The 13,504-nt window shown below is 38.2% G+C and overlaps 1 protein-coding gene across 1 annotated transcript in view; it reads right to left on the reverse strand.

Moving 5' to 3' along the window:
• Positions 1 to 13,504, reverse strand: part of LOC145994102 (SWI/SNF-related matrix-associated actin-dependent regulator of chromatin subfamily E member 1-like) — a 100,111-nt gene that overhangs the window by 51,347 nt on the left and 35,260 nt on the right. The window contains 2 exon segments of the mRNA XM_083130189.1: positions 8,342 to 8,514; positions 10,428 to 10,564. Of these exon segments, the coding sequence (XP_082986315.1) occupies positions 8,342 to 8,514; positions 10,428 to 10,564 (310 nt within the window).

Here is a 13,504-nt window from a genome sequence, read left to right on the forward strand (position 1 = left end):
AGAATAACATTGAGATATGGTAATGTGTTACATATATATATATAAATTTATTATTGTTGGTTGTTGTATTATTATTGGTTACGTCCGGGGTTATTTTTCTTCAAGTAGGCGAACACACGTAAGACTGCTGTTCTCTCGCCACTTTTAATTATCTTACCCTTTTTCCTACGATCCATTGCGATCACTACATGCGAGTGTAATGCACGAAATAAAAGATACGCTGTCTATAACAATGACACTTCAGAAATCACTTAAAAAAGTAAAAAATCACCGAGCGCTCACAAAACTGAAAACATTTTTTCGAGAGGAAAATAGTCGAAACAGACCAAAGCAGATCTCTCACTCAAGTAAGGGAAACCTGGCACATGGGTTAGATTCAAGTTTCAACCCAAACAAACAAATGAGTTATGGCGCACTTGAACTGATTAGACGTCAATGACTCAAGCAAGGCATGTCCTATCTTGAAGCCCCATATTTTGTCACGTGTTGGAGAGCCTTTCAAGGGTTAATATGGTGTCTATGAATTTATGTGTACGATGGTAACTGAAAGGTGATCTTCATTTCAGTATTAATGTCGACAGTAATGTAAACAAAAACAACGTGTGTATTTGCGACAGCACTATGTTGCTCACAACAGCAGCATTGGAAATAATTGTCAATTATTAAATTTAAGTAATTGCAATTCTATTATAACAAACTGCATGAAGTTAATATTTTTACTGAATGGAAATAAAATAACAACTCGAAAAACTTGGTGGTGATTAGCCGGAATTCTGAGGTGAGTCAACTCAAGATGGCCAGACAACGTCTCCTTACTTCGCGCGGTTCGGGGTAAAAAGAAACTCCAAATGCATGGAAGTAATATTTCTGGGAACCTTTGAGTGGTTATAAAAAATAATTTCATTATTTTCTCCACAACTTTGTCGCTGGAAGTTTTTACTTGGAATTACAGAACATAAAATTGCCAGCGACGACAGTTTCTACTGCACGAATATAAAAAATCTCCACATACTTTATTTGAATATTTTTTAATGTGAATATGCTTTAAAATATTGATAAATTCTGAGCACCACCATCACCTATGACAATTAAAAAACAGTGTCAATTTTTTTCATAATGAATGCTTCAATTTTACGGCATGTTTCAACGTTAGGAATGAAAACAATGTAAAAATTTTGTTTTCACAGAAAATTTGAGTTTTTAATTTATCTAAAAATATGTAAACAAGTTACCAGTTTTTTGTGTTCACCATCGGATTCTCTACAAAATTTCTTGCAAAACTGCAGGTACCGATTTTACGTAAGCTAAATTTGTAAATCGAGAAATTTCACAACAGCGCGCCCGTATTTCCCCATAAGAAAAGCATTGTCCATAAGAGCCCATTGTGTCTTCTGAACGTGAAAACGACTTTAGTCCAGAGGAGAGGAATTGTTGTCAATATGTCGAGCCTTCAGTTCAGTCTGTCCTAGGAAAGGTTGCAGGTTGAGAGCGGTCCTTCCAGTTTGGGGTGGGGGTTGGCAGTCGACAGGAAGCGAGGGGGAACATGTGTCACGTCTTTGTCAAGGAGGGAATGTCAAGTTGTTCGTCTTCCCACTCTGAGTCCGTGTCCATTGCCTCAAGCTCATCTCGAATTTCATCCAAACTGAGATCACTTGGAGAAGCCATGGTCGACTATTGCAACGTTCCCCGGTTGTACACCAGTCATCACAAAGTTAGTCCGCTACTCCTTTAGTCGGGAACATGAGAATCTGCAAATCATCAGGGCTTGCTGGGTAGAAAAGAAACACAACACTGTTTTCAAAGTTAAAACGCAGTTTTATAAACGCGTATATTTCATAATCACTTACCAGTACAACACTAGAACATTCACTACTAACGTTGGTATATTCCCTCACATAAAGCGAAAGTCAAAGAACATAATTAATTGTTTACTTTCAACTTATCGGCAAGAAGAAAACTCGAAAAACCAAAAACTATACTTCAATTCTCTCCGTTTCCAAGTTCTTATTATTCCTCACCTTCAATTGTTTTTCAAACTCAGTCTGTCGTCAGGTGAGAAACATTCAGGTTAGTTCACTTCCTCGGCTGAGATTAGAAAGTGACGTCAACACGAACAGATTTTGACGTATTTATAAACATACATAAAAGTTCCAACTACAACTGTATCAGTCTAACTATAATTATCTGTGACAACTTGCACATTATTTGAAATAACAAACATTTTAAAAATCGTAACTTCTTATAAATATAAAATCTTAAACTCTCAGGTTCGTTACAATTGCCCCTCGTCTGGGGAAAATTTTTGAAGAAATTGTAATTTACAAGTTCTGAAAAAATTTTGAGTACATAAAGAACATTGAATTATAGTTTATATTGACAATTGAATGACTCAATCTTGGCTTCTCTTCATTTGACAAGAGCTCAGAAAGGACGTAGTTTACAGTATCCAAAACAGAATGTAATCCAGGATAGTTAATCAGCCAATAAGCAGTGAATTCAGGCAATGATTGATTCCATATATTTATTTTCTTCTCCAGAAAGACTTTGTAGAAAACTGTATAGGTTTCGATAAGCAATGAACTGAATCAGTACTTTTCCATAGCACTTCAAACTCAACACTCTTCTTGCTTCTGTGCTTCTAGAATAATGCCTTTAAATTCCTCACCAGCAATATAATAACTCCTGCTTATAGGAATCAATCCAAATATTTACTATATGGGCCTTCTCTGAGAGGTCTACGGATTTATACATCCCGATTCTATCCTCATCTCGGACCTTCCGGATGTACCGCACTAACTATATATCTGGAAAATCCTCCTTCATTTGATCAGGAGTGATAACAAACAACACATCAACTGCATTTTTCTTAATACTTATTTCTGCCTGGTGCAGGAAAAAGCATTCGCCAGAGGAAGTCAGAACCAAAACCTTCTTAAATGAATCCTTTGGTGCTAAAATTCAGACCACCGATTTCCAGTTCTACTTGTCTACCATCTAACACTCTCTTCTTGAGTCTTCCGGAAATTACACCAGTTTCACATACGGAATTTGTTTGCACTTGACTGCCTGAAGATACATTTTCGGTCAGCAATAAGAATTTACATATTATTCTTGTATTTTTCGTCCCTTCGAGTTTACTTGCCTAAAAGAAGAGGAGGCACTTAGAAAAGGTCGACGTTTGTTTGACATGATTGGGATCGCTGGTTGTGCAGAAACTCTCTAGTAGTCTCCACTGGTTCTTCCTGCTCTGAGGCAACGTCATGTCTTGGGGAGAAAGAACCACAATTGTCACCTCTACGTCGTGGAGAGTACCGTCTGAGCGGACTACGGCTACGTCGTTCTTCGTAACGCCATCTGTCTGGAGAATTCTGCTCTTGTTCTGGACGAGGCCTGTAGAAATTGCTCTGTCTTTGGTTTTGATCTTGGTTGAAACCTCTCCTGCCTAATCCTCTGTTGAATCTTCGAGGTCGTGAGAAATTTCCTCCTCGACTCTCTGAATTCGTCTGGATATTCCGGATCTTAAAACTTTTATTGCCTGCAGCATCTTTATTCTTAGAGTCTTCTTTATTCTTCCAGGCATCAGGGTCATCATAAATATCGAAGTCCTTCAAGAAATGTGTCAATTCATCCACACTTCGTGGAGCGTGCGCCAGACAAAGATTCCGAATGCAATACGGCAACTGTCCAATGATCAAATTAAGAACTTCGCTCTCATTAAAATTGTCAGCTAGGTTTCTGTACGCTGCGTAGACACTCCAGGCAAAACTTTCTAAGTTGTCGTGGACCAGGCGAGAATACCTTCGGTTCCTCACAGCCGCTAGTTGCCTTTGTTTTGCCTTTTCTGATGCAAATTCATCCTTAAAGCGTGCGCAGAAATCAGCATAATTCACAAAGTTGTCCATATTACCAGCTAACCAATGCTCAGCCTTGCCGGTGAAAACCCGAGGTAATAATTCCAATCTATAGTGCTCTGGCACTTGCATTAAGTCGAAACTGACATTTAATTCACGCAGATATCTTTCGGCAGATTGAGCTTCGATATCGCCTTTAAACTTCGGAATGTTCGCGATATCAGCCATTCTGGGCATCTTAAACTCTGTTCTTCGTCGAGGAGAAAAACTGTAATTACTATCCTTTTCTCTAGGCCTCTTGCATCTATCAGAAGTTGTGGTTTTACCGGGGAAGAAAGGGTTTGGAAGTACAACTGGAGGTTCGTAGGAAGTAGCTTCTGGGTTCAGTCCTCGGATTGGATCAGGCAGTATATCGGAAGAGGTTTCTGGTCGAATCTGTAAATTATGGATCTTTTCCTGCAGTTCACTGACCCTACTTATAATTGTAACTGTCTGTTCCTGAATTTCTTGGCGAAGAGATACTTCCATTTTTTAGCCTTCTCACGGAGAAAAATTAACCTTTTCTCCAGCTTCCTTTATTTCAACTTTCTGTCCTTGCACTATATTTTCTATGAGTTCTGTTCGTTCACCAAAGGTTTGTAGTGCTACATTAAAAGACTCTACAGAACTCTTTAATTCTTGAACTCTCTGTGGAGGGTCACATTCAGATTCTCTTCCAGACTGGACAATTGCAAGGCAGGTTTCCATATTCTTCTTCAATTGCTCCTGTTCCTTCTCTATCCGTCCTTGCCGAACTGTTAAGAACTCTAGCTGCTCTTCCACAATTTCCTTTACCCTTTCGTCCACCTTTTCAGTGACTTTAATACTAAGCTTTTCTATCTCTCCTCTGACGCTCTCTACCTGTTCAAGTTTATGTTGAGAGAATAGAGCCTGTAACTCTGACCTTAGTTTTATATCTTCCTGTATCCTCGTTTCTTCCTGTTTTTCAATCAATGCACGGAAAATATCTAAGTCTTCTTTTCTCTTTCTCTCTTCCTCCTCTTTCTCTTTCCTTCTCTTAACTTCTTCCTCTTCTTTTTCCTTCTTTCTCCTTTCCTCTTCCTCCTCTTTCTCTTTCCTTCTCTTTTCTTCTTCCTCTTCTTTTTCCTTCTTTCTCCTTTCCTCTTCTTCCTCTTTCTCTTTCCTTCTCTTTTCTTCTTCCTCTTCTTTTTCCTTCTTTCTCCTTTCCTCTTACTCCTCTTTCTCTTTCCTTCTCTTTTCTTCTTCCTCCTCTTTCTCTTTCCTTCTCTTTTCTTCTTCTTCCTCTTTCTCTTTCCTTCTCTTTTCTTCTTCCTTCTTTCTCCTTTCCTCTTCCTCCTCTTTCTCTTTCCTTCTCTTTTCTTCTTCCTCTTCTTTCTCTTTCCTTCTCTTTTCTTCTTCCTCTTCTTTCTCTTTCCTTCTCTTTTCTTCTATAGACTCAACTATGAGCTTAAACTCCATCATCTCCTTCTTTCGAACTTTCTCTATCTGAGCCATCTCTTTCTTACGCTGTTTCTCCTCCTCTATCCTTTCCATCTGTCTACGCTCCTCATCCTTCTGTCTACGCTCCTCATCCTTCTGTCTACGCTCCTCATCCTTCTGTCTACGCTCCTCATCCTTCTGTCTACGCTCTTCATCCTCCTTTTCTTTCTGGTTTCGCTCTGCTTTATCTTTCATCAACCAATCAAGTAGCCAGTGATCTGTTGAGGGTTTGGTAGGAACGTTCGGTTCTGGTTCAGTTTCTGGTGATGACAAGCATGATTTGCATCGCATCTCTTTATTTGATGCCAACGTTACTTTCTGCCCATCACAACTATTATGAAACCTCTGCAAACATTGGCAACACTGGAAGAATTCCCTGTCATTGGTGAGATCATCACAGCATCCAAACTTGGTTTCTGCATCCATTGTCGTTCTTCCTCTGCTTCGCAGATTCATTCCTGTCGCGTCTTTCTCCATTCTACAACACCGTCTATGACTCTTACCAGTTAATACCTTCACTTCACTATCACACTTTTACCTTCGTGAATTCCAAGGACTTTCACTATCACCTTCGTGAATTCTATGCAAGAGCACTTTCAGTATGCACTAAATCGGGTATCACGTTAATAATTACTAAAATAACTTTGCAGTCAAGCCGCCACGATTGTACCAAAATAACTATGCACTCGAGCCCCACGTTGGGCGCCAAAATAACTATGCAACGTCCCCCGGTTGTACACCAGTCATCACAAAGTTAGTCCGCTACTCCTTTAGTCGGGAACATGAGAATCTGCAAATCATCAGGGCTAGCTGGGTAGAAAAGAAACACAACACTGTTTTCAAAGTTAAAACGCAGTTTTATAAACGCGTATATTTCATAATCACTTACCAGTACAACACTAGAACATTCACTACTAACGTTGGTATATTCCCTCACATAAAGCGAAAGTCAAAGAACATAATTAATTATTTACTTTCAACTTATCGGCAAGAAGAAAACTCGAAAAACCAAAAACTATACTTCAATTCTCTCCGTTTCCAAGTTCTTATTATTCCTCACCTTCAATTGTTTTTCAAACTCAGTCTGTCGTCAGGTGAGAAACATTCAGGTTAGTTCACTTCCTCGGCTGAGATTAGAAAGTGACGTCAACACGAACAGATTTTGACGTATTTATAAACATACATAAAAGTTCCAACTACAACTGTATCAGTCTAACTATAATTATCTGTGACAACTTGCACATTATTTGAAATAACAAACATTTTAAAAATCGTAACTTCTTATAAATATAAAATCTTAAACTCTCAGGTTCGTTACACTATATGCCTTTTGGAAACACTGCAGGCACTATTAGCCCTAATGGCACTTGAACAGCTCGTTCCCACAAACACACACACTCACAAACTAATTGATGAGGTCCTATAACAAACTTCACACAAAAAATTCCAACTGATGCACGCACGAAACCACCACGATAGCCAGGAAAGGGGTGACGAAAGCATGCCAAATCTTCCCCCTTCTTGCATCTTTCTATTTTTAGACAATGCAGTCCACATTGCAGCAACTTGAAAAACATGTGCTTGGCAACAAAGACCTGTTTTCGTCTTGCTTTCGAACTTTTCTTTGTAATAGCAGTTTTCCTCAACCCCTCTTGGTCTGGATTAGAGTGCTGCATCGAGGCTTTTTTGCTCGATCGGCTAATAGTTCGCACTGATGACGCTAGATGGGTTACGAAATCGACTGTTTCTTCGCTCGAGCGAATAACACTCGAAGAAGCAAACGATCGCGAAGCCCAGTAGTTCGCGTACAACCGTAATTTGTCTGTTCAAAATTGCTTCGTGAAGTGAAAGATGCAGTGAAATTGAAACTAAAGTGAACACATGTTAAAATGTAATTTAGTCTTTCTTACCAATACATAGCAATATATGAAAATGAATAGATGATTATGGGCTGAAACTACCAGCACAAATTTTACACATATATTTGTACGATTATTGTCACATAGAAATGATATTTGATATTCTATATATTCGACCGAATCATGCTCGAGCGTGGGAGATTCGATAGAGTTTGAGCGAACGAAAGTGGTCCAATGCAGTACTCTAGTGTGGATGTTTATGAGTGTCCATTCATCAATTTCATCATGTCATCACTCATCTCCATTAGCCAAAATTGGCACAAAAAGCGAAGTAAAATAAAGCAAATAAAAATAAACATAGGAATGGACCGACAAATTTTACAATAAATGAGAATCAAAAGATTCATTATTAACTCTTTTTAAGTTCACTTTATTCACAGATAGGCTAATCGGAACTGGACCTACAGTTTCAACTGGAATCCAAATCACCGTATACCTCCAATGAGAATCAAACACTATTCACATTTTGGTCAGAAATGCATATTAATTTGACCAATAGCCAAACTCCAGGCCAGAGAGGTTAGCACAGTGCACAACAGGTGTTCTTTGCGAGTGTCCCTTCATCAATTTCATTTCATCGCTTATCCTCATCTTTGCAATTAGCCAAAAGTGACAGAAATGCAAAATAAAATAAACCAAATCAATTAATCAACCATCTGGGCAATATAATTTTATAATTTATAAATTACTTCTTAAACAATGACTGGGAAAAGGGCTAAGTATTTTAATTTCACTCCTAAATCTTGTCAAAACCATGGAGTTCAAAACACACACTTTACATAAGTGACGGCCAACTTCTTCTGAATTTGGGGCAGCTGTGTACAACTTTCAACATGGTGAGTATCATAGCCCTCATGGCAAAATGGAAAATTAAGTAACAATATACTGTGTTAATAGGAAAAGTTTGGAAAACATTGAAGATGTGGTCCGGGTACTGTCACTGGTCATGTGTGTTTCATAACACTTCATTCGCCTACACAGATAAGGATATGTATTTGAGACATCTTGCTCTGTACTCAACTGACACTCCCCCCCCCCCCGCCGAAATAAAAATAGAAAAAAAGTACCCACCTGGTGCATTGTCAGAGACATAACTTGCCTCTTCAACACTTGCATTCTTGTTGTGGTGACTACAGATCTCACGTCCGGCACAGCAGCATCAGAAAATATCTCATTTATCAAACGATGATTCCTCAGGTATCTAGCATAGGCCACATGCTTCACGGAAAAGCCATCGTCCTGATCTGCTCAAGAGAAATTCGTGGATTAAAGTTGCGTGACATGCAAATATTCTACTTTGGGTAATTGTATTATTACAGCATACTTTATATTTTTCATGGGGTCAAGTTTAAAAAAAATGCAGGAAAATGTAAAATATGGGAACATTGTATAGCATCTTATTATGTTGGAACCACGAGGATTGAATACATGAGACATTATGGATATTAGGGTAAAATTGCAAAATCCAAGTTGTGGGTATCAGCAGTTTTCCAAACATCTGTCCTATTTCAAAGCAATTTCAGAGTATTAGAGGCAAGGCAGACTCCTGTCGCACATTGCATTACTTTCTACAATCTACACCTCATATATGATCTGGAAAAATACGAGGTTTATTTTTTAATTAGGGGCCCGTTTTGTGCTCACGGTGGCAACACTGGATGCTTGGTTGTTTTGTGCATGTGTGTTAGTTACCGACATGCCTTGCATGCCGAGTGTGAGATATTATCAGTGATCAGGTTTTTGACCACACAAAATGTGAAAGCGGCAGGTTTTTATCGCCAGTCCCTCCACACCCCCAAAATAAAAGAACAATCCAAAGAATGGAGCCACACAACAAAACAACAATCCAAGGAATGGTGCCACACATCATCCACCACAATAGTGAAGTTCAAGCAAGCGACCTCCACCAAGAAACTCACCGTCTTCTGGGACAGGTTCGGTGTGCTTCTGTTTGAGTTTCTGCCGAATGGACAAACAGTTAATGCAGCCGTATATTGCAACACACTCAAGAAACTTCGTTGAGCAATATAGAACAAACGACGAGGAATGCTGTCTTCCGGTATCATATTACTGCACAACAACGCACGGCCACACAGTCACTCATTGACTCATTTGGCTGCAAGCGGATGGACCACCCTCCATACAGTACTTCTTTCTGACCTGGCGGCAGATTTCTTTGATGAGGGTCTACAAAAGCTTATTACCACTATGACAAGTGTCTCAACAACTATGGGAACTACGTTGAGAAGTAACTGAATGTGCACATGAACAGCCACAGAGGTAATTAAATTTCTTCCTTTGCATGTCCTTGTTTTATTTTAAAACGGTCCCTAATTAAAAAAATAAACCTCGTATAAAATCCAGGAATGGGAAATCGGGGTTTAACTGTATAAACAATGAGTAATTCTTATAACTAGTATTTAAATCTTCTGATAATGAGAATTAATTCTAGAAACTATCTTTAAACTCAAACCTACAAGAAAATGTGATACATAAACACCCAGTCTTTTTCAAAGTTGGTTAAAAGTCCATTTTATCCTCAGATATGCTAATTGGGACTGGACCTACAGTTTAGCGACAGCATAACCACTACACTCACGAGGGACCCTCCCAATATTAAAAATTGGTTCATGCAGATTTCAACATTACATGTAACAATGGTGTAAAAAATATCTGATTTATCGACATTGCAACACACTGTTAATATCTATTTTACTGTGTTGACTAATTAGTTAACAAAATTCACAAACCAATTAATTAAAAAATGTGCACAAATTCAAAACATTTCAAAACCCTATGACTATGGTTGACCATGACTATGTTGATTTGCTTACCATCCCGATTAAATGCAAGCTAGAACATTATGCGATTCACATTACTCTTGTCATCAACAATTATGTACTGATATGTACATGTTATAGTTCTTGTACTATAAACCTTCAAAACCACGGAAGGAATTACAAATCATGTTGTACGAAATGTGTAAAGTTTCTTTCGGCCTTTCTTATTTACCCTGTTTGTTCTTCAGGGATCTTCAATAAAATAAATAAAATAAAATTAAAATAAAAAGGGAGTGCAAAATGTGATAGTAATCATATCACATTCCTTTCATTAAAGATTAAGATTTTAATCCTACAGAACGAAATATCCGTCTCACCATCCTCATCTTCTGCTGGTTGAATGTCGATGCGACGATCGGCAGCCTTGCTCCCTCTCTCGCTTGAGGATCTCTCGTGGGTCTCCTTGTCCTCGGTCGCCTGTTGAGCTGCCATGGAATATAAGACATGCTCTGTACTTACCACAACCAAGTCAGGATTAGAGTAATTCTCAACTTTTGGGCGGGCAGATACTGCAAGAATCTTTACTGGGAACGTAACACAGAAGTTCACAACATATTTGAAGGGCCTTCCACGGTGCTGCAGCCCCAAAATTTTCACAGGGTATGAACTAAGTTTTGTGAAACGTTAAGTGGAGACTTTGCTTCTATTAACTTTGGATAATGTTTCCAATAAATATATGGATGTAATCCAATAGATTCAATTCCATTGATGGAAGATTACTGCTGATGATGACAAACCCATAATTGGTATAAAATAGACTTGTTATAATAGAGAAGGCATTTTTAAATACAAAATATGAAACGTGTATTTTAATGATTGTAATAAAACAGTATTTTATATTCTACCGTACAGCCATGTGACTGTATTTTATTTTCTTGTTGATTTTGCTTTTGCGAATTATCAGCTTGTACACTGTTAAATACTTTAATAATACTGTACTGTTAATTACACTAAAAATGGAAACATTGAAAAAAATCCTTATATAAAAAGCAAAAATTGTCATTTCTCTCATTCTCTTTGAAATGAACACACCAGAAGTAAGGCAGAAGTAGCAGAAGGTGTACTGCAGCATACCTTGACCTTCCAAAGTTTATTCATTTTCCTAATGTTATTATTTTATGTTGTTTTTACATCTTGTTAATGCAATTCCAACTCAAGCGTATACAGATTGTAGAAAAGAAAATGATTTTGAATTACCTGATGATATTTGCAATCCATAATTAAAATTTTATAACATCTTCATTTGAAATAATTATGTACAATAATTTCTTTTAAAAATGTTTGTTTCACAGTTAAGTTGTTGTTTGAACAGTGTAACATTATTGACAAGATACATTGTATAACTGCTTCTTTTATTTTGGTTAAATTTATTCCATTGTTTTAAGTGATACTGTAATATTAATAAGCCCCACCTAGTGGTTGCAGGACCTTGTAGTTGCTGGTGGGGCTTGCGTGCTCTGATGATTCACTAGGCTATACCGGCGGTAGCATAGCTACTGGCAGGGTCTCCCATGCCGGGCAGGCTACTGAAGAGGAGCCAGACTAAGAAGCAACCTATCGGTCAACGGCTCCAAAGGCGGAAGAAGATGGACGATCATCTCAACGGCGGAGGAGGCGGATGAACCAAGAGTAGTAACACCTCTTTAAAAAACCATGGTTCAGCTGGCTCCGGCTGATAGTACCATGTAAGGGCCCCTTGCCAGGGTTACGGCGAAGTCCTCAACGGCAGATGCGGTAGAGAAGGAATCCTTCGGTACGGTGCAAACGGCGGAAGAGGCAACACATTCTCTTGGGAGTAATGAAGAGAAAACCACTGCCTTGTGGTGAAGAGGGATCTTCAAAGGTTAAGGGAGAAAACCCCTACAGAAAATCGTCCTGCTTGGAGGTCTAGGTAGCAGCCCTATCACCAAGATCGGGTGCTGTGGGTTAATAACCCGCACACCTTAAACTCCACTATTAAAGAAACATTCACGAAGAATAGCAGGACTGACTCTAAGATGACGACTTTTGGCATGAAAGGGAAAACGAGAATTGGGTGTTGGAATGTGAGAACTTTAAGAGAGAGTGGTAGACTTCAGCAAGCAGTAGCCCAAATGCAGGCCTACAGGTTGGACATATTGGGGATCAGTGAGACAAGATGGAAAAGATTTGGAGAGATGAGAACTAAAGATGGATTTACATTCCTATATTCATTAAGGGAAGAGGAGGAAAAACATCGGGATGGTGTAGGTATTCTCTTGAGTAAAATAGCAAAGAAAAGTTTATTGGAATGGAACCCTGTTTCTGAAAGAATTATAACTGCGAAGTTCAAAGCAAAGGTGAGAAACATTAAAATAGTACAATCCTATGCCCTAACAGAAGTTTCAGACATAACAGAAAAAATGGAATTTTATTCAAAATTGCACCAAGTACTAGTACATAATAAGAAAGACATATACATCTTGATGGGAGATATAAATTCAAAAATTGGATCAGATAATGAAGGAATAGAGCATATTATGGGTAGACATGGACTGGGGGAAATGAATGAAAATGGCCAGTTATTTGTTGATCTTTGTGCAAAAATGACCTGATCATAGGTGGAACTGTTATTCCCCACAAAGATATCCATAAAGTGACATGGGTATCACCTGATCATGTGACAGAAAATCAAATTGACCATGTTTGCATTACCCGTAAATGGAGAAGATCCCTTCTAGATGTAAGAAATAAAAGAGGAGCCGATATTGGTAGTGATCACCACTTGGTATTTGCAGTCTTTAAACTTCGTATAATGGCAGCATGTAAAAAGTTTTCAAAAATGGGAAAGAAATTAGATTTGAAAAAGTTAAATGATAAAGATACAAGAAATAGGTTTGTATTGGAACTTAGGAACAGGTTTGAAGGTTTACAAATGGAGCAAGATGAAGATATAGAAGAAAGAGAAGAGGATACAATAGAGAGAAATTGGAAGAAGACTCAAGACAAATTTGATTGAAATAAGTGAAAAATTTTAGGATATAGGGAAAGTAATCAGAAAGACTGGATGTTAACGAACACATGGGATAAAATTAAAGCTAGAGAAATGAAGAAGGAAGAATTAAACACTGCAAAAACAAGAACCCAAAAGAGTTCGCTACAAAGACAATATAAAGATCTTGATAGAAAAGTGAAGAAGAGTGCTCGAAATGATAAACGCAATTGGATAGAACAGCAAGCAAGAGTAGCAGAGGAAGCAGCAAGTAAAAGTGACTTAAAACAAGTTTATCAAACAACACGCTAACTATCAAAGTGACAATTTAAGAAAAATATACCAGTTAAGGATAAGAATGGCAGGCTGTTAACGGACAAACAAGAACAAATGAAGAGATGGAAAGAACACTTTGAAGAGGTATTAAATAGGAACATCAGAGAA

The sequence above is a fragment of the Lepisma saccharinum genome, chromosome 10 (assembly GCF_977018435.1).
Source record: "Lepisma saccharinum chromosome 10, izLepSacc3.1, whole genome shotgun sequence".
NCBI lineage: Eukaryota > Metazoa > Arthropoda > Insecta > Zygentoma > Lepismatidae > Lepisma > Lepisma saccharinum.